General features: G+C 42.1%; 1 protein-coding gene across 2 annotated transcripts in view; it reads left to right on the top strand.

The window, feature by feature from the left end:
- Nucleotides 1-5859: 5859 nt before the first annotated feature.
- Nucleotides 5860-27689, top strand: part of SNRK (SNF related kinase) — a 36192-nt gene continuing 14362 nt past the window's right edge. Inside the window, exons 1-3 of one of the 2 annotated variants that reach the window (XM_072329119.1) lie at nucleotides 5860-5995; nucleotides 15790-15888; nucleotides 17123-17816. In XM_072329119.1, coding sequence (XP_072185220.1) covers nucleotides 17228-17816 — 589 coding nt within the window. In that variant the 5' untranslated portion in view covers nucleotides 5860-5995; nucleotides 15790-15888; nucleotides 17123-17227. Of the gene's footprint in view, nucleotides 5996-6297; nucleotides 6474-15789; nucleotides 15889-17122; nucleotides 17817-27689 lie in introns of those variants that run through there. The other variant, XM_072329120.1, reaches the window with a different exon arrangement.

Genomic DNA, 27689 nt, shown 5'->3' with positions numbered 1-27689 from the left:
GCTTGTAGGGAAGCATAGAGCAGGGCTGGAGCTGCTAATTCTTTGGAATGTGCAAAGAGTCTGTTAACACTGGAGAGCTGTGCTGCCTTTCCCTCTTCAGTCCACGGGATGAATTTCATCATGCTGCTTTAGCCATTTGCTTTTACTGCACTAGCAGAGATCATTTTGCACTACGAACAGATGTGAAGGTGAATACGGCATTCATCAGAACACTTAACCCTCCCCGCAAAAAAAGAAACAGCCGACGAGCCCAAAATGTTTGTTGACGTGAATTGGTTTGAAAGGTTTCGTTTAAAAACGAAGACGTTGCACTTGTGAAAATGGCACCACTGGCCTTTCAGGTGAACATCAGTTATTCCATGGAAACACACCTTGCTGCGTAAAACATGATTACTGCTGTTCCATGACTACAATTGCTCTCAAAGGTGCCATTCTCAAGCTTTCCTTCCAAGAAATGGCTTATTTTTGAGTCTGTGACATTACTCTGTTCAGAAGCATTTTTACAGGTCCCCACGTTAAATGGTGTTATTTTTCACAGGACACCGTACGTGACTGGTTATTGTTCTAAGTGCAAGGAAGGAACTATTGCTGTTTAACCAGGAACGTGTATCCCACTTCAGTAGCAAATGCTGGAGTTGAGTAATTTGTCACCTGATCAGAATTCTGATTTTAACACAAATCAGTTGTGCACCTTTTATTAATGGCAGCATTCATAAGACTGCTATTGTGCGCTTCCTTCCTTCCAAACCTGTACTTAATAAAGAAATTAAAAGAATCCTTTCTGCCTTTTGTTTTCAGAGCATCTTCCACCATAGATCTGTTCTTCAGAAGTCTAAGGTCAGTTTTTTCTAGGTCCTGCCTTCCTTAGGTCCTCCAAGGCCAATGCTGCATTCTTTATTCCTCTGAGCTGGCAAGGTGGATGGGAGATTTTCACTATTTGGTTCATATGAAGTCTTTGCCAGCCAGCGTGACACCTGCATGAAGAAACTTAGCATCCTGTTCCGCACAAAGGCCTCACAGCCTTTCCCTTTCTCTTGAGTCAAACTCATGACTACTATGAAGTTACACATCAGCACTAAGGACACTTTTCTTCTGGGACTGACTCACATTTTCTTACTCCAGCTCTCCTGGAAGAGTTACTGGGAATCCCTAAATAACTTGGGCCAAGCCCAAAACCATAAGTGAAAAGGAATGCAAATCATCAACCTTAGAACCACTCCTAACTTTACTATGTTTGATTAGTTTATCACCTAAAACACTAATGGCATGTCCACAGACCTTGTTTCTACCTTCCCTTACAGACTCATACCTTTTTACCCTATCCAACTGAGGCACTGTGAGGCCGCCTCACACCTGACTTCATTCATGATTCCTATGCTTGGTTTTCTTTGAACACCTTGTTCCTTTCTGAGTGAAGTGGGAGCTTGTGAGCTGTGTTGTCAACTCACAAGAGCTAGATGTGGGACAAAGGTATCAAAGGAACGGCAAAATTTCTACGCTACTTCTGTGCCAACCAGAACTCAGTTACGTATTTTTGTTTCCCTTGCTTGGGGTAAGTCAGATCGTGTTGCATCCCAAGTTTCTTCTCCGCACAAGTGCCTCCTGCCCAGTCTCCTGCCTTTTTGCCTCTAATGTATGTGTTACCAGCTGGTTTGGCTGCCTTGCTAAAAAGCAAGCAACACAGGAGGGGACACAATATGTCCTTCCTTCTACGTGGGCAGCAACTCTGATATCATATATCAGATAGTCCTTGGCTCTGGTGGGAATTGCTGTTTGGGTGTTTGAATTCCACTCCCCTTCCTGGATGGAGGAGAGACTTTTAGTAAAGATCTCTATTGCAGCAGTGGTCTAAGCACCGAGCAGAGGATGGTAATCACTTCCTTTGATCTTCTGGCCATTCTGCTGGCACAGTCCTGAGTGTTGCTGGCCACCATCACTGCCTGCCGTCTACTGGCTTGGGTTCACCCAATCACATTCGGGACCCCCATGCCCTTCTGCAGATCTGCTCCCCACCTCAGCAGCCTGCAGGGTGCCAGTCTGTCCTTCTGTCAGGTACCTTCTGTCCTGTCTTAATTTCAAAGTTCCTGTTGTCCCGTTTCTCCAATTTAAGACCTTCTGAATGGCAGCTCTACCCTTGACTGCATTGACTGATCCCAACAAGCTACTGTTATCTGCAAACTCTCTGAGAGGGCACTCTGTCATCTCTAGGACAAGAACGTTAAACAGGGCAGGTCTTAGGATAGAAGATTATGGTACTCCACTTGCTATTGGCCTCCAGATAGAAAATAGCCCCTTAACCACTGTCATCTGATGCCTATTATGTGACCAGTTTTTTTGACACTGTCATGGTTGTCCATCTGTCCAAAACACAGCATTCCAATCTGGAGACAAGACTGTGGGAGATGATGCCAAAAGTCTTCCTAAAATTAAGGTAAATGATATCTGCTGCTCTCCCCTCGTCCACACATCCACTCGTTTTATTATAAAAGGTGATCAGGTTGATGAGGCATGATTCAGCCTTGGCAAAGGAATGCTGGCTATTCTTGCTTGCCCACATATGTGTCCCAGGAGGACTACATGGGCTGTGGTTTCCCTTTGACTTTTTTTCAAGATGGGTACATCTGCCTTTCTACAGCCACTGGGGACCTCCCTTAGTGTCCATGACCATTCAAAGATAAGCACAGCCCAGTAGGGACATCAGGCAGCTCCCTCAGCACCCCCAGCCACAACTCAATCAATTCTATGGATGTTTATGCATTGAGTTCTCCAATGTAATCACTGGTTTGATCCTCATTGATTCCTGGCTGTTCTCCTTGAATCCAAAGCACATAGACATAGGAGACTCTGCCAGTAAGTCTGAGGCAAAGCTGGCTTTGAGTAGCACAGCATTACCTCTTTCCATTGTTATTAGCTCATTTGCCCCATTCAGGAACTGGCCCACATTTTCTTTTTTCAGTCTTTAACTACTGAAGCTGTGGCAGAAGCACGTCTTCTTGTCCTTGAGGTCCCTGCAGATCGCAACTCTAGCTGAGCTCTGATCTCAGAAAATAGACTGTATGTGATTCCTTTGGACCTCTATAGCAGTTTCTACTTCACCCCAGAAACCTGAGTTCACTACTCTGATGATAGAAATGTACTAAACTTTCAGATGTAAGCACCGAGACTATTAAGAAATGTAATAGCTGAATGTCCTCCATAACTTTCAGTATAAATTGTACTCTTCTACGTCTGTCCAAAGGCAGCTGCTTTGTTCTGCTTTGTCAGGGAAACTGTTAATAATTTAATAATGAAAAGGAATTAATGAGGCCTATGGATTTGAGCCTCACGCTCAGATTATCCAGTGTCTAATGAAGTGTGAATTTTGACTGAAGCTTTTTCCACCCTGAGGGGAAAAAGCCACTCTCATCCATGCGGGTTCTCCTATGACTAATAAAGGGTAAGCTCACAGTGCAGCTTTTGCTCTACAGGGAGTACAGGTAGGGTTACTCTCTAGTACCGAGCCCTTGCTTTATGGCATTTAAGAAAACAGGGAATACTGGAGAGATCTACCTCTTTAACTCAGATTTGACCAGTTTGTTAAGAGTAAGTAGGAAGAATGGACAGACTGACAAAGGCTGGTCCAAAGTCTCACTCGCACTGAGACATCCTCAAATTTTTCACTACTTTGCATTTCAAATATCTCACCGAAGAGGCGCAAAATAATTTACATGACGTATTAGCCTCATTTTTGAAGCAGGGGAACTGACATGATTCACCTTTTGAAAAACACATCCCTTCTCACAATTGCATGTGTATTTACATACTCCATGCTTTTCACAGGTGACTTACACCTTCAGCACCCTACATTAAATAAGGCTCCTTTTAATGAGAGCCAGTAAGACTCCTGTAAAAACAGAAACTGTCTACCACTTTCTGTCTACAGTAGGAGGCTGAATTTAGCAAAGAGGAATGTTGTCTGGTCTGATTTGGATGCATACGCACCATGAGCAACCTGCTGGAAACTCGAGGCCATTGCTGTCACCTTGCCTTGACAAGTACATGTGGGCTATGACTGATGGATGAGGTGTGTTTTTGCTGTGGCATAACTAACACATACTAGCTACCTCGTAAAACCAATGTGGAGACAAGGCACTGTACTTTTATTGTGAGGTAAACCAGTTGAGGCCAACCAAAATCAGAGCTATGGTGCTGACCTCCCCTAGCTGCAGCTTGTCTGATTTCACAGGCATGTAGCTATCACATTCAATTTTCACTGCAAAAAAAACCTCACAAAACCAAAACAAGGCTGTGCTGCTGAAGTCAAAGCCCAGTGCAAATGACCGTGTGTGTGATGGGAAATTTATGTTAGGCTGGTGGAAGAATGACATCGGTCTGATCCCAGCAGCACGCAGTGTAGTGTAGGCAGAAATAAAACTGGCTGGAAAAACAGCAAAGTAGCCCGTGCTGAATTCCAGCCTACTACAAGTGCTAGACTCCCTCCAGTCCCTGTCATCTCCTCTTAAGCGTTGCGTACAACCTTGACCTTCTCATTCTTCTCACATATGCATAACTACAAAGAGCCATCCCTTTGAGTAAAAGAACTATTGTATTATACAGAGGTGACTCAAAGCACAGTAACCCACATTAGCAATATCAAGAATATGCACTTTTTCTTTTCTGTGAGTGTATCCTTTTCCACTCACCTGCTCACCATTATATGCACATGCATGAATGCAATGAGTGGTTTAGAACCTAAGTGTGATACTTCACATGTCAGCTCAGTGGATAATGTGATCTCCAAGAAATAATAAAGAACAAAAACAGCCTTTTAGCCAAAATATTCAGCAAAAGGAGAGTTGGTAGCACTGAACTGGAGAATCATTATAACTTTAATATGTATACAGTCTTTCTAAGACTGTGCTTTCTCTAAGATACAAGTGAAGCATATAGGAAAACAAGTGAAATTACAGCTTTTTAGAACTAGAGAGAAATAAACTAGGCTGAACTTTTACAGAATGGGGGACACTAGACTCCATGTGTATGTATGAGGCTCCAAGTGATGCAATTTGCACACCTTTACAAACTAAGACCTGAGAAATCAGTGCAGGTCAGGTATCAGAGATGGTGGGCTGGTCGTTGTCATCTCTTACATCTGATCTGTGTTGTGAATCCAGCAATCCAGGTCAGTTCAGTAGCCCCAGCCGTGCAGTGTAACATGGGCCATTCACAAAAGGATGATTGCTGTGTTTTGTCAAAGCACGAGGGAAACAGAATGGAATTCACCAGAGTTTTTCTTAAAATTGGGCTTCGGTACAATGAAGTTCTGTATTCTCTCTCATGCAGTTTCTATCTGAACAAAGTTGACTTTGACATGCGCCACTTTAAGTCCTTTCCCTTCCCTGGCTATTTGAAGAGTTTCTTTCCATGATCTGTGGAAGAAAATCTTAACTTCAGATTAACTTCCCTTCTTTTGGCCGTTTCCACGACTCATGTTTAGAAAAAGGCGGCCGAGCTGCTGAGGAAGGGAACGATCCCGGCCCCATCAGCACTTCGCACAGCACTCGCCCCCTCCCGCCCGGCTCCCCTTTCCCCTCAGGCGGCCTCCCTCCGCCCGACGCGCCCGCCCTCCTCCCATTGGGCCGCCGTGACGCCAATCGCGCCGCCTCCCCTCCGCGCAGGCGCAGTGCGGCCGCCTCACGGGCTCGCGCGGGTGTCCATTGGCCCCGCCCCCTTCCCCCCCCCCCCGCACTCCGGCTTTCCGCGAGCCGCCGCCGTTGTTGTCAGTCGCGTTTCGGAGCCGCCGCAGCGGCGGGGCCCTGCTGAGCTGAGCGGAGCGTCCGTCAGCCCGCCCCAACCGCGGCCGTCCTCCCCGAGCTCTGCGGCCCGGCCGAGCTCCCCGCTGCCGTCTCCGAACCTTTATCTCCCGTCTCGCCGCGCTCCCCGTCCCCGCGGGCGGTCGCGGCGGGCGCTGCCCATGCAGAGGGCGGCGCGGGGCGCGGCGGCCCGAGGAGACGCCGTAAGTTGCCGGGCTGCGCTCGGGCAGGGCTGCGGGGATGGGGGCCGGCTCGGCGGGGTGCGGCGGGTCCTCTCCCTCCCCTCCCTCCGCCTTTTCGCTCCTCCTATGGCGGCCTGGGCCCTGGAGACTGTGCGCCGGGGGCCGCCGGCGGGGCCCCGAAGGTCGTCGGTGCGGCGGGGCTGCGGGAGAGGGCTGGAAGGGGAGGGCTGGAAGGGCAGGGCCTTCGCCGCGGGGCCGTGCGCTCGGCCCGCGTGCCCCCCGCGAGGCTGTGCCCTCCGTCCCCTCTGTGCGCTGCCCTCCCCGTGCCCGAGGGGTCACCGTGCAGAGAGCGGCGCGGTTTGTCCCTCCGCCGCCCTGCCGGCACCGCCTCGTATTTTCTGTGGCTCGCGGGGGGAAATAACGAGCGAGCCGTTGGAAAGCCCGTCCGGTCTCAAGGTGTTTGGGGGGAATGACGGTGCATCTTGCCCCTCGGAACCAGGTGCGAAGCCAACAGGTTTGTGCAGAAAGCGAGCTGGCGTCTCGTGCCGGGAGCTGGAGTACGCCTCGAACGAAGGCACGGGTATCCCGCGTTCCGTGCTTCTATTGCTTTTGTCGGCGCATCTATTGCGTTGAGCGTGCCGCCTTGGGGGTGCTGTGCAGATCGGTTGGTTAAGTAGGTGAGTCCCGGAGAGATGTCTGCGCTGTTTGCTGGGTGCCTTGTGGCATCCAGCTGCAACTCTGCTGCTTCGGTGTACTTGTACAGATGTTTGCGGTTGATGTAAAGGCTCGGGGGTAGCTGAAGGACAACTGCGTGTGGTGTGTTTGTCTTCAGAAGTCGGCTGAATAAAGTGTTGGAGGACATCCGCTAGGGAACAGCTAGCGTTGGCCCGAGGACAGTGGGAGACAAATGTGACCTATTTTTGCCTTGGATATTTTTATTGGGAAGTGATGCTGGAACACCTGTGAAGGAAAAGCTTTACGTGGAATATAGAAATCAAACAAACAAGCAAAAAACAAACCCAGCTCTGGGCTTTTGCTTATGCATGCACTGTTTTTGTGCCTTTTTTTTTTTTTTTTGGCTGATCATCTTGCTTTCAAGTGCTGGTTTTGAGCAGATATGCAAAGAAGTGGTTTCCTCAATGGTACCATTGCAGTTCCTGGAACAGCTGAATTGTGCTGTGTGACTTAGAGCCATCTAGTATGAATGAATCGCTAGCAAATCTGCTTACTCCTGCCCTCTGTAGTGCAGTCACTACTTAGTCATATAGGCTGCTCTTTGGTGTTGTTTATTGTGAATATATTTAGAACTTCAGGCTCTGGGGATGGAGCAGTTTAATGAATCTCAGCAAAATGAAATCTGTATGAAAGTGTTTACAAGCAAGTGATGGTTATGCTAGAGTTAGGCGGTTTTTGCAAGGCATGCATCATTAAGAACTGGGTTAATGAGTGTTTCTTTTTTTAAGTAACTGTAAGTACATCACAGAAAGTGGGAATTCAGGTGATGATTGTTTTGGTACAGTCGCTTTTGCTTGGAAAGAAGGAACGTGAAACAAGCTTAGAAGAATTAATGGTCATTGCTAACCGGTGCAATTGAATTTTGCCTTGTGACATGCTGGAAGGTCAATGTGAATAGACTAGTACTTGCCCTTTAACTTGGTGCCTGAAAAATCCAAATTTGGGAACTTAAAATAGTAAGGTAAGGGGAGGAAAGTCAGCTTGTCTTGCTTTTCTCTTGAATATTCAGAATGGCCACAAAAGGGGTAGAATGGTGGTGCAATGCTTCAGGTGACTGGGAAGGGAAGCTACCCTGAATGCTGGGCAAGTGCTTGGTAAGCAAGGCATCCTCTAGGGCAGTGCATTCATCTGACTGTATTGAGTGGATTTTGTGGTCCACATATTGGGGTTTCTAACAAAAACAGCAAGAAATTACTTACATTTAGGGGTAAGCTGTCTTAAATATGAAGCAAAGAGGAACAGGTTGAGTCTTGGCTTGTGTGTTTTTTAGGTGCCACCATTTCTGTACAGGTTACTGCTGTTCCTTGGATTGTCTTGCTGCAAGAAGTAATATTCCCATACAGTGTGGGCGGTGTGTCACAGTCACCATTCCCTGTTGTGCTGTAGATGCGTAGTCTGCCTTATGATCATTTTAAATAGCATGTTAAGACTATGCATGTTAACACGGTTTTGCAGATACCCATCTACTTGCAGTCATTATCTTCCTCATGTACTCTTCCGACCAACCTGGTCTCTTCTAAGGTTCTACTTCTGTACCTTCAATTTCACATTTGAGTCATTTTGCAGATCTGCACCTTCAGCGTATTGCTGCCCTTTATATCTTACAAGCTGTAACGCCAAACTTAGTGCCTTTGTCTTGCTTTGCTGCCTGTCCTGCTTTCAAGGGCACGGTATCCTGGTGTAGCTGGCACAAAATAATGCAAGCTTTTTTCTTGTGTGTGCATTGTTTTTTTTTTCTGCTTTCCAAAAATGTTCTGAAACACTTTAAACCTTCTTGATGAGCTTCTGTTTCATTTCTACTCGTTAGTCTTTTCTAATTATGTCTTAAAATAAAAGAAACCAGTGCCACATGGTTCGGATCAGGGACACTGTCTCTTACACACAGTGCTGAACTGCAGTTCGTGATGAATACACTAATATTAAATTGCATAAGCTGTTAACTTTAGTAACACGTGAAGTTCTGCGCGTCTTCCTTGCTGCAGTACTTTCAATGCTACAGCTTCAGAAATTAGGTAAAGGAGCTGCTGTTTTAATGCACGTAACGTTATGTAAGAACTTAAGAGGATTTGAAAAACTATATTCATGCACAATACTAGGATAACTTACCCGGCAGAGTTTTGGTCTGCGTAAGTTGATTCAGTTAGCAGCGTTAAGAACTTAGTGAAGTACACAGGCTGTGTTGCATGCCTGCAAAATATGAAACAAAGTGATTGCTTTCTGAAAAAATCGATGTCTGAGTTGTGCAGTGACCCTTTGTGCCAATCAATATTGGGGCATGCATGCTGCACTGAATATGAAGGACTTTTTGGTTGGTGTCAGTGTCCTGTCTGCTTATAACTTACACCAGCGTTACTTGAGAGATAACTGCTTAGATCTTTGTAACTTTAGTTCATGTTGGAGCATGGTGAATTTTGGGTGTTTGCAGGATCTTCACTAATAAGGGATGCTATGAATGAGGATGCGGCATTGAAACTGACTAACTGTAAGTTGTGATAGGTGCTGTTTCTTACAGTTTGGTGTTGTTTCTTACATTTCAGGTGGCTTGTGTCCTGCTTGGGAAATAGCATCAAGCCAATTGAACTACTCTAATCCTTATACTACCGTTTAAAATGCTAAAGAAATGAAACTATCTGGAATTTGAGCTGAGATAGTTCTTAATGGTTCTTAACGTTAATAGAGGTGATTGCTTATAATAGATGCTAACAATGTGTACGCATTTACTGGGGAGTACTTTGAGATAATGCTTAGCGATTTCATCTCCCTTGATACAGGATAAAAATCATGTTTGTGATTGTGAATTTAAACAACAAATATTAGTAGTAATTTATTAATGTTAAACTACGCTGTTTACCCATTGGTTAACAGTGGAATGTTGAGAGCTTCTGTCAGTGGCTTTCTGTGCTGCCTAGTGTATGAAAATCGAGGGGTGACGCAAAGTCCTGTCAAAAAGATAGTGATTCCATCATGAATCACAGACTTCTGTCTGATATACCAATAATTTCTTCATCAGTTTCATGTCCCTAGTTAATTTTGGGAGGAGGAACAAAGGGAAACGTCTAGAATAACAAAGCCAAGGTTAGAGAAGTGGCATAAAATGGACTTCTGAGTTAACTACCTACCATGAGTTATTTCTCTTGCTTGCAAGGTTGTTGAAATGCTTGCTGGTTTCTGTGATCATCAGGCTTGATTGATATCAGATCTCGGTTGGTGAGGTTTATGGAGGTCTGCAATTAAAACATCCGCATTAATTTCCTATGAGAAATTTTCCAGCAGATACTGCAAAGTGGTAGTTTTGATGATACAGCTTGACAGTCAGCATTCTGAAACGAGGATTTAAGGGTACAGAAAGTACTAGCAGGTATGGAATTTGGAGCTCTTAAAAAGAGATGTTTTTCACATACTTCTTCACAGAAGGCAGTTCAAGGGAGATGATCATTTGAGAAGGTCTGGTGTTCTCTGCAATAAGACTGAAGAGCAGCTTTAGCTCTTAAGTGGTCTGTACTGCTGAAGCGCCTGGTGTGTGAACAGGGTGGTGGTGTGTATTTCATGGAACATGCTTTTTTGTTTGTTTAGCTGCATACTAGACTTGGAGAAGAAGCAAGAGAGGGAAACAGACACAAATTAACTGCTTTTGTAGCTGTGGTTGGTGTGAAGAGCAGAAAGCTATTGCAGAGTTTATTAAATCCACGGAGTAGATTGCGTTTGTCTCGTCTGTTACCTCTTAGAAATGGAAAGTGCTTTGCAAACAGTAGTGATTATCAGTGTGGTTGTGAAAGTGTCTTGGCCTCTTAAAACATTTCACAACTAAAGGCATTTGGGATCGTTGCCAGTGACTACTTAGGGTGGTTTGTCTGTGGCTCATAATTTGATCACTCTTAGTGCATCTCTCCCCTTAATAGCCATGTCATCTATTCTGTGCTGAACCCCAACTCTCTCAGCTTGTCTCCATGGGAGAGGTGCTTCAGCTTCTCTGGTCAGCCTTATGGTGTCCTCAGGGCCTGCTCCAGCAGATCCATGCCCTTTTTGTGCTGGATGCTGCACAGGGGGGCTCATGGGAGTGGAATAGGGCAGGAGGATTGCAATGTCTTGCTCTTTGTTCTCAGGTTGTGCAGGCTCTCCTAATTCTTTTTGCAGGGTATTAAGCTAGCACACTTGATATCTTTCCCTAATCTATAGCACTAACCACTCGCACACCATTCCTCACCCACAAGACTTTTATTTGTACATCCAGGAGCACTGTTTCATAAAGTTTGTTGGCCTGTCAAATAATTCTTCATCTGACTATTCTCCAAGTAATGGGCCTTAGAGTTAGAGCTTTCTTATTTAGTGTTTTGTTACTTCTAGCTTAGATTCTAAGAAGAATTAAGCTGAGGTATTAATAACTCTGATACCCGCAACACATTCTAAAATAATGCAAACACTTCACTACATGCTTTGCAAATGCTAAATGGCAGGACTTAATTAGCAGCTGGCAACTCATACCTTCTCAGAGCAGAATTCTCAATACTGTTTAGAACTAGGGAATGGTATTAAATTATGCAAAGTAATTATTTTGTTTATATGGATTGTAGAGCTACCTGGTAACTCTTTGTTCATTGTCATAGGTGTAGCTATGCTGACTGGTAGAGGGATTTGCTGACCTATCTTGACATTCTACTGAGAGTGCTGGGAGGTGAATGGTGCTGCTGTGGGGGCTAGCAATGAGACCTAATATGAGAACAAAATAAGTGTAGTAGATTTCTCAAGGTGTATGTGCAGTTTTGTACTGAGGAACTTGTCAGGAGTGGGAGGGTTTATGGGCTTTGTCATCAGTGAAGGGAAAGGTACGACTACTCCACAACATACGAGCATATCAAGCGGAAAGAACGTGTAAGATAGCCTTGTTTATATAACGGCAGAGTTGTAAAACCTAGCCTCCCCCCTTTGCTTTATCTGCAAAACATTTGGCTGTAGGGCAGCTGTAGACTGGTGTTGCTTTGAGTACCTTTGGCAATTGTGCAGGCTTAGGTCACGGGAAAGCCAGTGAGAAAGGGCTTCTTTATTGGGTTGTGACACCTGTGTGTGGAAGTAGAGGGAGAACACAAGTGTTCCAGATCGTAAGTCCATATTGTGCCAGCCTGCTCTCAGGGGATATCAGGTACAGTGAGGTTTTACAAATTTCAGGTATCATGGATGAAATAGATCTTGCCCAGTTTTCAGAGCATGTAGTATACGTTAGCCATGCGTGCTCTTCAAGCTTTGTACATGCAGCACTTCATACCTGTTACAAGCATGTTGGCTTTCCATATAAGAGAATCAGTGAACAGAAGCCTTCTCAGGAAAACACACTGTAGTATCCTCAAAAATAAAGAATGGCTTATGCTTTTGTAAAAATGAACTGTCTTCAGAGACATATAGATTAGGTGCAGGTACCTTGCTGTAGGGTAGCAGATAAGCATTGGTAGGGAACAGTGAAATAATACGAAAAATCCCACTTGCCAAGGTTGTATATTGAGTAGATACTTCCTTTGATATACACTCAGATTACAACAACTTGTCTAAGTTGCTTTCTGAGTCACAATGCTGCTTCTGTATCTGTGATCAACTTGTGAGGAATTTTGATTTACAGTTAGAATAGCAACATAAGTCTTACCTTCAGCATGTATTTATTCAGTAAATAAATAATTGGTGTGGATGCTGTTATTCTTCTGAGACAAAAGAGTCTGAAAGGAGAAGCGGAGGGTGGCGTTTCTTTAATTAGTCTTATGGATGTGTATAATGTGTGCATCCACAGAACTCGTCACCTTAAACTCCTCTTACAGAAAATGTGCTCTTAAGAAGTGATTCATTTGCTCTACTATCTGCTTTAGGGTGCAGTTTTTTTGTGACTCGTGTGCGTTGACTGAATCTCTGTTCCGTGTGAAGAGAGACAGGAATGGTTAGCTCTCTGGAGGGATGTATGCCGGTCAAGATTACTTCAGGTTAAACATCTCTTAGACTGATAATGGAGGGAAGGTTTTGTTTTGATAATACTGTAATGTTGCATCGAAATGGAGCCTTGAATCTTTATTTTCTAGATACTTCTAAAGATGACTGAACTGCTGTACTGTAGTTTAGTCTCTTAGACAGATGCATCTAGTATTACAAAACTGCTTCTGCTGATCTCTGCTACAAAAACTGCAGCATCTGTGAGATGGGGAGCATACGATAGTTGCTCTGAAAGTAGTGCCTCCTCTCTTATGTTCACCCGTGATGTCAAGAGGTAGATGATGGTGGTACGGCAGCAGAGGTTGAACCTTCCCAACACTATCCTATTAATGTTGTTGCTGTGTGACAGATGGCAGCAGAAGGGTATTCTGACAGAATGGCGTCTGACATGGAAGTATGTATAAAGCAAAGATGTGGAATGGAATTCCTCCGTGATGGGAGAACTACACCTGTTGACATTCACTGATGCTTGCTGAATGTTTCCGGAGGCCGAACGTGGATGTGAGCACAGTGAGGTGATGGGTGATGTGTTCTAGCAGTGGTGACAATGACACAAAAAGCTAAAAGTTCTGGATGGCCATGCACAGCTGTCATACCACAGAATGAAGAGCATCTCGTTCAGCTCATCTGCACAGATCAGCTGCTGGTGGTGACTATGTTGAAAAATAGTGTTTTATAGCTGAGATTTGCTCTATCAAGTAGTGTTCTTGTGCTCTTTATGTCAGTTGTAGTTTCCACATAAATATATGGGAGATGTTACTTCTGGAGCAACCTACACAGAGTTGTAAAAGCATCTGGGTTTGAAAACACCCTTAAGTCCATAAAGTCTACTCATCACCTAACAGTATGAAGACCTCCACTAAACCATGCTTTAAGTGTTGTGTCCACATCTCTTAAATGCCCGCAGGGTTGGTGATCCCACCAGCTCCTTGAGCAGCATTGTCCAGCTCCTAACCACTCTTTCCATGAAGAAACTCTTGCTGATATCCATTCTAAACCTCCGCTGGCCCAACCTGAGGCTGTTGCTTTGTGCCCTCTTTTCTTGCTCTTTAAGTACTTTCAAAACTCTTTATTCCTTTAGTGAGAAACGGGAAGAAATTACTTGCCAGGGTAATGGTAGCACTGAAAGCAAAATTGGTGAAAGGCACAGATATAGCAACTGTGGTATCTTAATTAGAATATTTACATCGTAACCAAGCTTTGTACCTGTATGTACTATCAGGGTTTTGTCTCCATTTCCTACTAGCAAACCATTTTGACTTTAGTATGTGTAGCAAGCTTGTGTTTAGATGTGGGAGCTTCAGTTCTGAGCATTCGTTTTAAAAGCACAGAATGAAAAGTTAAGTCTTTTATTGAGCCTTTATGTTAAACTACTAATGAATTTATGTTAATTCCAGCTAATGAGACTGCAGCATTAATAAATACAGTTTAATTTCTGTTTCTGCAAGCTTTTATCCTATTGATTACTGTCTGATGTATTTTTTCTGTGGCTTAAGCATAACTGATTCTTGCTGGAATAATGTTGCAGGTTAATGTTTATGAGTAGTAAACATTTGGCTTGTACAATGTGCCAAGTGAACAAAGCAGGGGAACAAATATGAAAAAGAAGCGGTTCTTTTCAAGGTGTGTGTGTTGAGCAGCGTAACCAGCTTATTGTAGTGTATTTATGATACTAAAAACTGACATACTTTTATAGAGCACCTGCTTGATTTCATCTGGATGGAATCCACCAGATGTTATTAGCATAACATAGATAAGTAGGGTTTTGTTATTTATTGTTAGGTTTGCTTTTGTCCCACGCTCTTCCCTTTGCATCTTCTAGTGGTTACTTACCAGATAGGAAGCAGTTCAAGATGGTAGCATGTCATCATCTAGTTTTGTACTTTCTGAAGTAAGGATGGGGTGTATAATGTGATTCAATTGAAGGCAATGGAGGAAATTCTGTAAGACTAGTGCTGTGAGGTATGTTGAGAAGCAGATATTGCAACCCTACTGAAACTTCAATTCCTTAAAGCTTTTGTGTATAACAAGCCTTGGTGCACAGTTTTAATACTGTGAAAGGCAAGTACTAAATTACACAGATTTGTTGCTGGGAAAGGTATGGAGTCAATTTCCCAGATCCAGTAATCTCAACCTGAAACAAAACTGTCCAAACTAGGGAGGTAGTCTGTGCACTTGCTGCCTCAATGCAGTAGAAAACTGTCTACAGAGAGGTTCCCTTGGGTATGAACAGGAGGGGTTGTTTGAAGCATTAGTTTTAGATCAAGAAAAACCCCATCTCTTCAGTCTCCTCTCAGATGCCTCTCCAGTGTTTGTCTTCCTCTGTTTCCTTTGCTTTCATGCTCCTTTCCTGTTGATCCAACAGTCCCTCCCATGTAGTTGGTCATAAAATAGACTGAGAAGAAACCTGTGTTTCTTGACTGTAGGCATCCATACCAAATGAAATATGGATTTTAGTTGTTCATCTATGCAGTATGTCTTGCAGATTAGATGTGTCAATGTAGTGCTTAACCTTTCTGCATAAATAAGAATATACTTACTTTGATTTGAGGTATTTGATGCCTCTTAGAGGTAATGCTTGGAGGATTACTTGAAAGTAGATCTGTTGTTGTTTTCCAGGGGGAGGCTCTAGATTTAAATGACCGTGCTCTGAATGTGCTAGGAAACTATTTGGATTTTCACTATTGCTCTTAAGTTTTTCATGTTTTATTGTAGTTTATGGATGCGAAATATCCACCTGTACCTTGGGTAATCAAATCCAAAAAGAGAAAAATATCTTCAACAGAAAACTCAAATTTGTTACTTCTAGATAGGTTTCTATTACTAGATTTTGATGCTATAGTATCTGTAAGGGAAACAGAGTTGGGTTTTTTGTTGCTTTTTTTGGAGGAATGTCTGAAGTAGAGTGTTTAATAAAGAGGTTCAGTAGCACAAAATCAATTAAGTTTTGTTCTTTTTAAAGCTTGATTAATATTCCTCCCAAAACAAACACCAGAGAATAACAACAAACACTCTGTGTTCACTCTGTGTTTATGGTAATCATTGCACTTGTTCTGTTCCTTGGTTAAGTTCTGAGGTTTCAGAAATTGATTGATTTCATTCAAATTTTACAGGGGTGGAGGTGTTGAACTGCATTCCCACTGACTTTATGGAAGTAGACAGCTGGATAGAGAAGAGGTTATACCATGATTCCAGCTGGGAGAGGCAGTAAGGTGAGCTTGTTAAACAACAGACAATCCTCACAGGACCTCAAGCTTGTAATGAAATACATAGGAAATCAGGTTCATTAGTTTACTGCCTGTGAAATAACTTGTGTAGCAGGGAGTGTTTTTAATTTAATGCTTATGTTTCTGACTTGAGAATAGCTAATGTCAGGAGCTGTTTGCTTGCCAGCTTCCTTTTCAAAGCTTTTCTCTTTGAAGTTTTGTTTTGAAACCGAGAAAATGTATTCTAAAAAAGAAAATATATTATAAAGAACTGTGTTTTCTGTTTTATTGAGTTGGCAGTAAGCCATCTAGTTTTCATATTTCTAGGTGCTTTGTGCATGAAGTGGGATGAATGGCTATTGATAACTACAGATTGTTAAATTTCAGTCTAAGTTCCAGGCACAAGAAAAACTTTTGGGGGTGTTTTACATATGAAATAAAATGAAAATAAGACATGAGACATTCTAAAACAGATTTGAATATAAACGGTCTGTAAGATAGACCTTACCTGTTGAAATGTGTGCTGAATTTAGTGATAAGCAGGAATTCAGCACAAACTGAACTCCCTGAGTTGTCTCTGTTTCCTTTCTATTCTTATGATTTATTGCCAGGGCTGCTGAACACACAAACTTTTTATCACCAGTTTTTATAACTCTAGTCAAAATATTTAACCAAACTTTTATTTTTTGTCAGCCAAATGTTTTAATTTCAGCCTGTGAAGCTTTGTTAATTTGTGGTAATTACGGGATTAGTTGATAGTACTTAATCTAACATGTGAGATGACAAAATGAAATCTTGTATGTCAGTTTGTTTAACATGCTGAAACATGAAAGAGTAAGCTGAAATCGAAGATAAATCCAATGTTTTCATGTACAAATTCTTTGTTGTTCAGCTGATTTCTGGCCATTTAAATAGCCAGAAGTTTGTAGATTCTGGCTCTCTCCATAATAGTTCTTGTAGCACTGATGACTTCATGTGTTTCTTAAAAGAACATAAATGTCACCCAGCTTCGGTGAAACTTTTGTTAATGCACTGTTGAAATTCATTCCCTTACATACTGATAACGTGGCTTCAGGAATGTTTCAGTCAACACAATATAACTTATCAAATCCTTTGCAAAAACTCCTCAAGATCTTATAAGTAATCTATAATAACATGCCCGTGTGACTTGGAGGGAATTCCAGGATAATGGTTTTGCTTACTTTCATACAAATATATAATCTTGTCTCTATTTTTTCAGGCATGCTTGGCAGTGATGATGGACTATTTATTTGCAGCAGATACTCTTCTATGAAAAGATCGCAGTTCCAAAGAGCTTAAGCATTATTTCATCTTCTGAAACAGAATGGCGGGCTTCAAACGAGGATATGATGGGAAAATTGCAGGATTGTATGACTTGGATAAGACTTTGGGCAGAGGACATTTTGCTGTGGTCAAACTTGCTCGGCATGTCTTTACAGGTGAAAAAGTAGCAGTAAAAGTAATTGACAAGACCAAACTGGATACTTTAGCTACCGGACATCTTTTTCAAGAAGTCAGATGCATGAAACTAGTGCAGCATCCCAATATTGTACGGCTGTATGAAGTGATTGACACCCAGACAAAACTTTATCTCATCTTAGAACTAGGTGATGGAGGGGATATGTTTGATTACATCATGAAGCATGAAGAAGGTCTGAATGAGGATCTGGCAAAAAAGTACTTTGCTCAAATAGTTCATGCGATATCATACTGCCACAAACTGCATGTAGTTCACAGAGACTTAAAGCCGGAGAATGTGGTCTTCTTTGAAAAGCAAGGACTTGTGAAATTAACCGATTTTGGCTTCAGCAACAAATTTCAGCCTGGAAAAAAACTCACAACGAGCTGTGGATCTCTCGCGTATTCTGCTCCTGAGATTTTACTTGGGGATGAATATGATGCACCAGCAGTGGGTATGTCCTCTTTGTATTCAACAGCTGATCTAAAAGTGAAATACCATGATGTTGTACCCCTCTGTTTTCTCTTTCAAGATAATGCCGTATATGGAAGCCAGCTAATTGGCAGGAAATGCTGTTGTGATGCTACAATTACAGATGACTTAGTGTTGGAGCATCTCTATCTGAAAGTTACTGAAATTCTTTTTATATGGACTGATACGATTGTGTGTGTTATAAATAACTTTAAAATTTATAGCAAGGTGAATGCAGTATGTTGTTGCAAACATACATTTGAGCTTGCTTTGTTCAAGGACATTACCTCCTGTTCAGGAAAGTACCTGCTCTTAATTTCTTTTGTTGAAATCCCCCAAAACTGTTGGTTATTTCTTGTTTAGTGTAGCCATCTGAGAATGACCCTGTGAGCCCATGCTACTCATGTGTTCGGCTGTTAGGTGGTAGGAATCCATTTTTAGTACCTATGTACTTAGCTTTCAAATGAAACCAAACAATTAAGAGCAGCATTAACTCCCTATTACCTCTGTGCTCTGCTCTTGTCTGAGAACTGAAAGCAGGGAGTAAGTTCCTAGCTGATTTCCATTTTAAAAGAGAAGAGTAGTAGCCATATGTAAGTTGGTCTTCATGTTGTACCTGGATAGCACAGTGTGCTAGACTAATACAAGGAACTGCCTTAGTATTCTTTTAGGTCTCCTGCATGTGCTATTAGAAGTAACTTAGTTGGTTTTTTAATAGTGACAGTAGTAAATACTGTTGTGTAGTCACATCTGTTAGCTGAGGTAGCATTAACCACACATTCAGGTACATAATGTTTCCAGTAATCACAATATTTCTTGTGCTTGTGTGCCTGTTATGTGATGCTTTTGGTTTCACAGTCTGAGGATTGGGTACATCTCTGTAGCTGTATTTTGTTGTGTTTAACATGTGATGCCGAAAGTCTCAAAATTTAAACCATGTCTAAATCTTGCTAAGCTACCTGGAAAAGGGTAAGATATTTTTTATAGGCTGACAAGATATTCCTGCGCTGTTGAACTATTATTCTTGCCTTTTAAAAATATAAATACTTATATAATACTAGAGTTATTAGCTCTTGTTTTCTTAAGCAGAGAGGATAAAGTGCACTTGTGTAACCAGCAGGTGGGAACAGTGAAGACTGGGACTTGAGAGGAATGGGTGTTGATAGGCTTGTGGTTTTTCAAAGTGTGAACATCTGAGATGCTACCTTTGAACGGTCATCTCCAGGTTTTTATTTGTGCTCTTAAGACTTGGTGCTGTGTTTCATATTCTGTGATAATAAGTAGTCTTTTTTCCTACTGTGGGTTGATAAAACTTAGTAGTTAGTGGGTAAATAGTAGCTGCACTTGGCTCAGCGTTAGAAGGATACTTAAGCTTTGTTGGAGCGTAAGCTAAAGCAGTACCAGTATCACACGCAGCTCTTGTGAGGGTCGCTTCTGGAAGTGTTACAGAGCTGTAAATTCTGTTGAATGTTATGTTTTAGGGCATGACTTGAAATGGAGAAACATTGTCTGAGAGTTATCTTTTTGGAACTTGGCCTTGAGAGATGCCTTTCTCTGTTTTAGGGAGTTTAAATCTGCCTTGAGTCCAAAAGCTTTGACCAGATGGTCTGAATTAAATGCTATGTTAATAACGCACACTTTGACCTCGTATTAATTCAATGTGAGAATGGTGACGTCGTAGAAATCATTTCTTACAGTAATTTGTAAGCAGTTTGATCAAATGGTAGTAGTAGAAGAAAATAATTGATTAATAGAGGAGGAGGTGTTTAGCAGTCTGTCTTATTGCACATTGATGGTGGACAGTAGGAAAACTTAGCTGAAAATGAACTTGTAGTTTAAGTATGCTAGTTAATCTGTATTTCCCAGGGTGTTTAAATACATGTGGTCAGTTTTTGCACGCTCCCCAGTTTTCAGTGCTAGTAGCTGAATACTGGATCCTGTAGCCTTGTCAGCAGATTACAGGGCTTCTATTCTAACTTCTTCAGTGACAAAAAGCAAAGCGCTGAACTACTTGCATTTATCTGGAGTTGCCAAATTAAAAAAAAGAGAAGCAAAAAGCTCAGTGCGTGTTTTTTGTTGCGAGACTTGCGACAAAATGGCATTGCTGATGTCTTAGTCATATTAGAATGACTGTAAAGAAAAATATCGTTTAGGTTTTGTCGTTGCAAAGAGCTGAAATATTCAGGGCAAGCCTTTTATTAAGTTAAATGCTTAAAACTATGGAAAAGCTTGCTTTGTGAAATGTAACTGTTTCAGCTAGTTTAGAGATTAATCTGTCCTTTGTGATGCTACTTAAAAGCTTTCACACTTGAAAAGAGACTACCTAATTTAGGTCTGTCATTTCCTTTTGTGTTCAAGGCTGTAGTTAAAATGATGCAAGAGCATTAGGCAAGGATCATATGTTCTCAGGGCTTTTTAGAATCTCAGTGAATTAGATAATGAGAAGTTCTGTTGTTTGGAGTTTCCCATGTTGTTCTCACAACTTAAAATTTCTTCTAGTCAGAATGTGGGACTGGGGTTGTTTATTGAGCACTATTGAGCACAAGCCTCTAAAATGGTACTGCGATACACAAATAACATTGAGAAAGTAGTGATGGGGTCTCCAGTGTAGCAGCCTGTCCTCACAGCAATGCAGAGAGTAGTGGGAGATGGTCATAAAAACACGACTAAGGGTATTATGGTTACTCAGACTCAGTGCTGTTTGGCTGGCAGCCTGGAGTCCAAATCCATTTTGCTGCCTTCTGTCAAGTTGCAGGGGCCAGCTGTGTTGCTTTCAGACCCACTTTGTCACTGCTGGAGGGATCTCAGGCTCCTGTTTTCTTTTTTGCATCAAGGATTTGCAAGGGCTTATTTGCATGTGGTGCTGCTGGAGTGTGTGGCCATTCAAAGCTTCAGTCAGGTTTGCCTTGTGCTTGAGCGCTGCTGAGCACACAGCTGACCTTATCTGGCCTGCATGAAGCTCATTCTGCTGTTTTGCCTACATATAGCACTTTATTCACCAAGTCAATGACTGATGTAAGCATCATGGCCAGTGGCTATTTACAGTGACCTGTTACCTTATGAGAATGCTGAATATGAGATTTGACAGGCTTGGCTAAAGGGGGAAAAAAATAGTAAGATGTTTGTAATCCATATATGGTGTTGAATTACCGAGCATATCTGACAGTGTTTTTGAATTCTGGTAGGTTCAAAACTGGATTGCAGCCAAACGCGATAGAAGTAAAACAGAAGTGAGGCAAAAAATTCTTCATCAGCTTTTTAATGATTATTTTCTTTTCCAAAACTCCCGTTTTGATGTTATGTTGCAACATTTTTGGATGGTTGGGTGTTTTGCATAGTGAGTCTGAAGATCTGAGGGTACAGGAAGCTAAAATAGCACGGTACGTAACTGCTTCCAGCATGTGGTTTTCTCCTTCCGTTTTGCTTGCATCAGTGCAGAGCTGCCCCTTCTCGTGTGCTACACTGTGTTGTGTGGCTGCCTATTTGATGAGCTGATCTGATTAGTGAAGTTGCCAGAAGGCTATTAGTTTTTCTACAGGCTTAACTTCTGCCAGGTTAGCAAACAGAGCTGTTTGCTGGCTCAGTGTTGAGCTGGTGCAGAGGAAGTGATGGGAGCTTGTGGCTTGCTGCAGAGTTCTGGGGGAAGGTGATAAGACCTGCCCTTTTTAGCAAGAAGCAAGTTTAGGTTAGATGAGCTCAGCCTAGCTCATTTGTCTTCACCTTCCGTGCAAGAGAAGCTCATTTGGCTGCAAATGACAGTCATTCATCAAGTGGCATTAACAAAGAATATTTCATGTTTTGTGCCAGTATCCAAGTGAAACTACAGAGGGGAAGCCGTTGGGGTAGACTTTGGTTACTAGCGTATCTACTAAGCCCTAACTTGAGTACAGGGATGTCTTTAGACACCTTGCCACATTCACATGTGAACTGTTTTCACTGTATTTCAAACTGCTGTGGAGAGAGTATTTATCATAATGGAATCCATGTCCATGGGATAAGAAGCTTCATTTCATGTGCCTTACAAACTACTACTCTGATTAATTGTGCTTGGCCTGTGACCAACTAACTTGGTAACCCAGTTCTGGTGGGACCTAAATGGATAGTTTTACAAGTGTGGCTAAGCAAGAGAAACCAAAAGAGTTGAAAGAATTCATTTCTTAATGCAGAACACATAAATCAGAGTAAAGCAGACTATTCTGGATTGAGGGCAGTGATATATGTTCAGTGAAAGGTTGAGGGTGGGGGGTTTTCTGTTTGTTCATGAAGAGCATCAACAGTTTGTCTATAGTAGCTTCATGCAAACAGCAAAATCCAGGCAATTATCTTGAGAGGGAAAGTAAGCAATAGTTGCCAAACTGAATGAAAATAGAAGTGCTTTCCAATGATAAGAATAGTTACTGATGAGCATGTCTTAGTCAAATAAAGTAACATATAGAACAGACTGTTTCATCAGACAGATAAGCTAATTATGAAAATAATTTGCTAAATGCCATTTGCTATTTATGCTCTTTTTTTCTTTTTCTTTTACTTTTTTTTGGAGGGATAGGGGAAGGAAGAGATTTCTCTTAATTCTCTTGTCTGTGTGTTCTAATAGCCATTTTAATTGGATTTGCAGAGCTTTAAAGCAAGAACAGCCAGTTCTGCCTGTAAATGCTGACAGTGTTGTCACTGATTGCAAAAGATCTCTGCCTCGGTCTTGTGCGAGGGAGAAGGAAATCTCATTTTACACAAACTTTAGAAATCATGTTGTTACCAGACAGCGGCATCTCTGCAAAGTGGAGATGTCAGTGTGCAAGCTTATTCAAAGGCATGGGATGCTAAAGGATGGAAAAAGGGTTCAATCACTAAAAATAGAATATCTACCAAAAATATGATCTTCGTTCTTTAGCTACGCTCTTCAAATTTACAGCTTGTTCAGTGTCACCATCATCCAGACTTGATAACAGTGTGTATATAGTAGTGTAAAACCACTTGTGATGCATGCAAAAGTTGGTACTGCTAATGCAAGGTTATTCTGTACTGTCTTGTATCTGAATTTTTTAATGCAATGGATGGCATCTTCTAAGCTTTTTGCCTGGAGAGGGTCAATGTACTTATTATCCTTCTGAAGCACAAACATATCAGTGTAACAGGCACTGCTGAAACACTGATCAGTACCATACCAGCTTTTCTCCTTCTCTGCTGTGGTTACATAGTTTTCATGAAGTGCATAAAAATCTTCCTGCAGCGTTTGTCCTATGGATTTGTACCCTTAAGCTGTGTTCTGGCTTGCCAGACAATTGTGTGAAGTTTGCTACAAATTGGAGTTTTCATTGTTTTCTGCAGTCTGTGCTGTGAAGGAAACATATTTAAACTAGCAGCAATCATGCTTGGTAGCGTTGCCCTTGTGAATTATGAGTTTAGACTTACTCCTGAGCCCAGGGCAAGTTCTACTCCTATGTTCCTGTCCAGGTGAAGTAGCTCAGGATGGGTGATTATGCCTGCCTTGAAAACAGCCTTGAGATACTGCGCAGTTGTTGCCTTTGAGCATGCAAAGATGTGGATGATTATTTACATTACAATATCCACATTTAGCTCTGCGCAGAGGAACTTGATGTTAAAAGAAACTCAACATTCAGCATTCAGGGCTCATCTTCAGGAGGTCCCCGTGAATTCTGCTTTCTTCGCAGATGTCCTCTGAAGGGGCTGAGGCAGTGACGTTCTCTTTAATATCCTAACACAGGGATTGGAATAATTGCCCATGATGCCGCCACTTGGGGCCCATTTCCATCCTTCATTGATCCCATACCTGTATATATATATACACACACACACACACACACACACACACGTACACATTCTTATCTCAATAGAAGGTGATCTTTCCATTGTTTTTTTGCTCTTGAGTTTAGTGGCTCGTCGTGCAGGATAGTTGACATTCAGCTGTCTCTTACTCACTTCTCATTGGAATATTTACTCTAAAACATGACTAAATGCCTTTCTACAGAATATGTACATGTCTTACCAACAGACCAATATGTGCAGTGCAAGCTGCTCAGCAGTTCTGCTTCTGTTAGGAGGAGAAAAATTGCTTGTTCCCACAAAGGTCTCAAATAAGCAACTTTATTAAGGGCACTCAATTTATGTAGCTAAATGCAAGTGTGTCTATTGCCAAAGGAGTATAGATTTTTAGCTTATGATCACAAGTTCATGTAGCACATATAAAATGTGACAAGTGTCTTGACTTGCAACAGCTGGCGAATGTTTGGGCAAGCCTCTAATACTGAAGTTCTTATATCACAAAAATAAAGCTTTCTGAAATCCATGGCGCTTGTTTTAGGATTAAGTGGTGAACTTCAGAAAGCAATAAATGCCTAATGAGACGAAGCCCAGCTCAGTGGTTAAGCTGATGAATGTGGGTACGGTTTGTGCAGCGTACAAACTTGAGCAGAACAGATGCTTGAGTGCCCTGTGTTTAAGGCAGGCATAGCACAAGCAGCTAATGACGTCGTTTGGTTTCCATGGCAGTGACTTCATGTTATGTAAGGAAGTTGCGTATACACAGCCCTGGTTGTCATGGCTCTGGGAATCCTGCTCCAGCAGTCCTTTTCCTGAGCAACAGTATTTACTGGCTTTAGAAGCAATGAAATGTCCTCTGGTGCAGTTGGCTAGCTAATGTTTTTAGAGGCTAACCTTTCATTTAATTCAGGGCATAACAACAAGACAGTAGCGCCCAGTGTAAATGATAAATTGCCTCTGAAGGTCTTTGCTGTGCTTTTGAAAGAGACACAGATTTTGGCTGCTGCAGCACAGTGAGAGTACCGTGTGCTTTCTTTCAGTATACTAATAGGAAGTTATATGTGTACGTGTGTTAAAGGCATGCAGCACCCCAGGCCTAAATCCTTCTTTTGTACCAGTTTTCTGGAGAGGGTAAATGGGATAACATTTGGAGAAGAGAGAAGTAAGGCAGCTCGATGAAGCTTACTTTACTAAGAACAGTAGAAAACTATGTAAGAAATAAATAAATGTTTGTATCAGCTCATCTGCAGTTGGGTTCCTGTAACCCTTCTCTTCCCTGTGTTCTTTGGTTAGGATACTCAGATCTGAAGCTGGGAGTTCCAGGTTGTGAAAAGGAGATAGCAGACATACTTTGATTCCTTGGCCCAAGCCGAGGAACTGTGCTTCCAAAAAAAAAACCTGCTCGTTTATTTGGTTCAGTTATTGCAATAGTGAAAAATACTGTGTAAAGTCTGATTTTTCTGGAGTCTTATTCTGCTTTCAGCTCCATGCTGGTGCAGCCCCTTTGTGAACCAGCACCATTCTGTGGCTTCTAATTGCTTTTGCATGTATTTCTGCAACTTTCTAATAACGTGTGGGGAATAAGGTCTTTCAGGCTGGGTTTTGTTCTGTGTTGGCCCAAGTTAAGAGCATATACTTCTTATAATGAAGGCAACCTTTATGGTATGTTTTTTGAAAGCGTGTGATGTAAAGAAAAAATTCTGTACCTGAAAACTGAGGAGTTAATTTTCTTCCCCCTTTCCTCAGTTATTAGCTGGTTTAATAGAAGGTGTTCTTTCTGGAAACCTTGCTTTGCTGAGGTGTCAGGCTCTTATTTCACTTCAGCCACAACATCTTTCTAATGTGGCTGCCTTGGTAAAGTTGATGCCTCTGACAAATCAGACGGCTGGGTTAAGATCAGGGTGCGTTGCCTGCTCTGCAAGTGGAAGTGGTCTCCCTGGCAGAAGGAACAAATCTGCTTTTAGTATACCTGCAGTGTGAGCGGAAATCAGCAATAGCAGGGTACAGCATTAGAATGGGCAGCAGGTAATAATTATTAATTCTACATGGTGGTACTCAGTCAGTTGAGTTCAAATGATCTCTAACTTCCTTAAGATCCAGGGAACGGACAAGTTGAAATACGTAATAGAATAATTCTGATGACAGCAACAGAAAACAATATGGCAGAGAACGTTGCTGTTGTGTGGGGAGACGTTAAGATGCTGTAAACAGACTCTGTAATAAAATAACCTCTAATTCAGATCTTAGTAATGTCTGGAAGACAACAGCTCCTCAAAGATGTAGCTAAATGGTAGTGTTTTGGAAACAGCCTTTGCCGAAACGTGGCAAAGTGGGGGACCAGGAGCCCATATCTCTAATAGAAGGAAGCATTTCCATTCTTTCCTAAAATTTATGCTGTATAACGGTGTGATGTTGTAATAACAAGATACCTATTGCACCACTTACTTTGTTTGGGATCACATGCAGCAGTTATCTGAACATGTGGAATAGTTTGAGATAGCACTGAATAGTCCAGTTCTTCACAAAGCATTTTAGTGCTTCCCTTGCTCTTGCGAGGTTTCTGTGTTTCAAACGAACGTGCTTTGAAACCTAGTTCTGTGTTTCCTGTTTTCTGTCAGTTTTACACCACTTCCTTCACACTTGAAATCATCCTTTTCACACTGGTGTGAGGAGAAAAAAATAACGGTGACTTTATAGCAGAGAGAGAGAGAACCTTGTGCTGGTTCAAATGGAGCATTCAAGTTCAGCATGTTCATGCTATCAGTGCTGTTATGGTTCTTGCTGTACCGCTTTATGCTTTTCTTGAATAAGCACCTGCCTTGTGCTGTTCTAGATGGGCAACAGGAACGTGTTGATGCAATGAGGTATTTAACGATTTAACGTGCTGAGTTTGGTTTAGGCCTTAGAGAACCACCTCCCTCCACCTGCTGTTAGCGCTCCTTCTCATTGTTGTGACTAATGATTACTGTGATTGAGTTGGTCTTTTAATAAGGCCTAAAGAACACTCCCTGAAATACTGAGTGGCAAAAGACAGTGAGATTGGCCAGCACTCTATTTTTACAGTCAGAAAAGAATATGAATTAAACTTGAGCATCAATCTGTTACTCAAGCTCTGTAGTCCGAGCTCAAGTCACTTCTAAATAGGACAAGAGCTGCCAGAAGATTCACTAAATCACACTGTCAGTGTTTCTTAGTGAAAGAATGAAAACCCTTAATATTCTCCCAGCTATGCTTAGTGAGGCTACAACAACATGTATGCTTCCCATTGCCTCTCTGATATGGTAACAGCATGCAGTAGACCAGAAAGACAACCTTATTAAAGATATTGCCCCGTTCTTTAAAGTGTTTGGTTGTAGTTGCTTGTGGCGTTTCAAAGAAGTAACTGCATCTAGATAAACCAATGTAGAGAACAGGCTAGGACATCTTATTTGAGAGACTGCCGATGGAGGGACAAGGACAGAACTCTCGAATACATCTTAGTACCTCTGCAGCCATCCGGGCACTTTGCTCTGCTTCTTTAGCTGAGCAGATACTTTCTGTAATGTGATGCTGGAGGGTCTGTAAAGGTGACCCCAAGGTGGTGTTTGGCATGGCTTAAGGTCTGTGCAAAAATAAGGAAGGAACACATTAAGTCTTCCCACATGGAGATTAGAATTATTCAGGCACGTGCTATTTCATTGCATTCTCTTCTTCCTAGTTATTAGTATACTTTTGGATCTGCTTAAGCATGTCTAAACTTCCTGACACCAGAGTCATTGCAGTAGCCGTGAGTATAGATGCAGTGAAGTTCTATGGCCACAGCTGTAAGAGTAGGTTGTATGCAAAAGCTTTGCAGTTGCTTCTGCACGTGGCCACTTCTTGGCCGCATCAGATGAGTGTCTGATGAGGCTAACAAAGTATGTATGTGTTAGGAAAAAGTTTTGTCTGTAGTACGTGAGAATGAGAGATCATTGCTAACCCAGTGTCCTTCACTGAGAGCATCAAGTACCTTAGATAATATGACTAGTTCAAGCAGAAGGTTTTAAGCACCATTTTTAGTTCATAGCTTTTTTCTTCCATACAGGTAGTGCCTTTTCAT

This window comes from Excalfactoria chinensis, chromosome 2 (genome assembly GCF_039878825.1).
Source record: "Excalfactoria chinensis isolate bCotChi1 chromosome 2, bCotChi1.hap2, whole genome shotgun sequence".
Classification (NCBI taxonomy): Eukaryota; Metazoa; Chordata; class Aves; order Galliformes; family Phasianidae; genus Excalfactoria; species Excalfactoria chinensis.
Note: the sequence above shows the minus strand (reverse complement) of the source record. Positions and strands in the feature narration are given on the sequence as shown.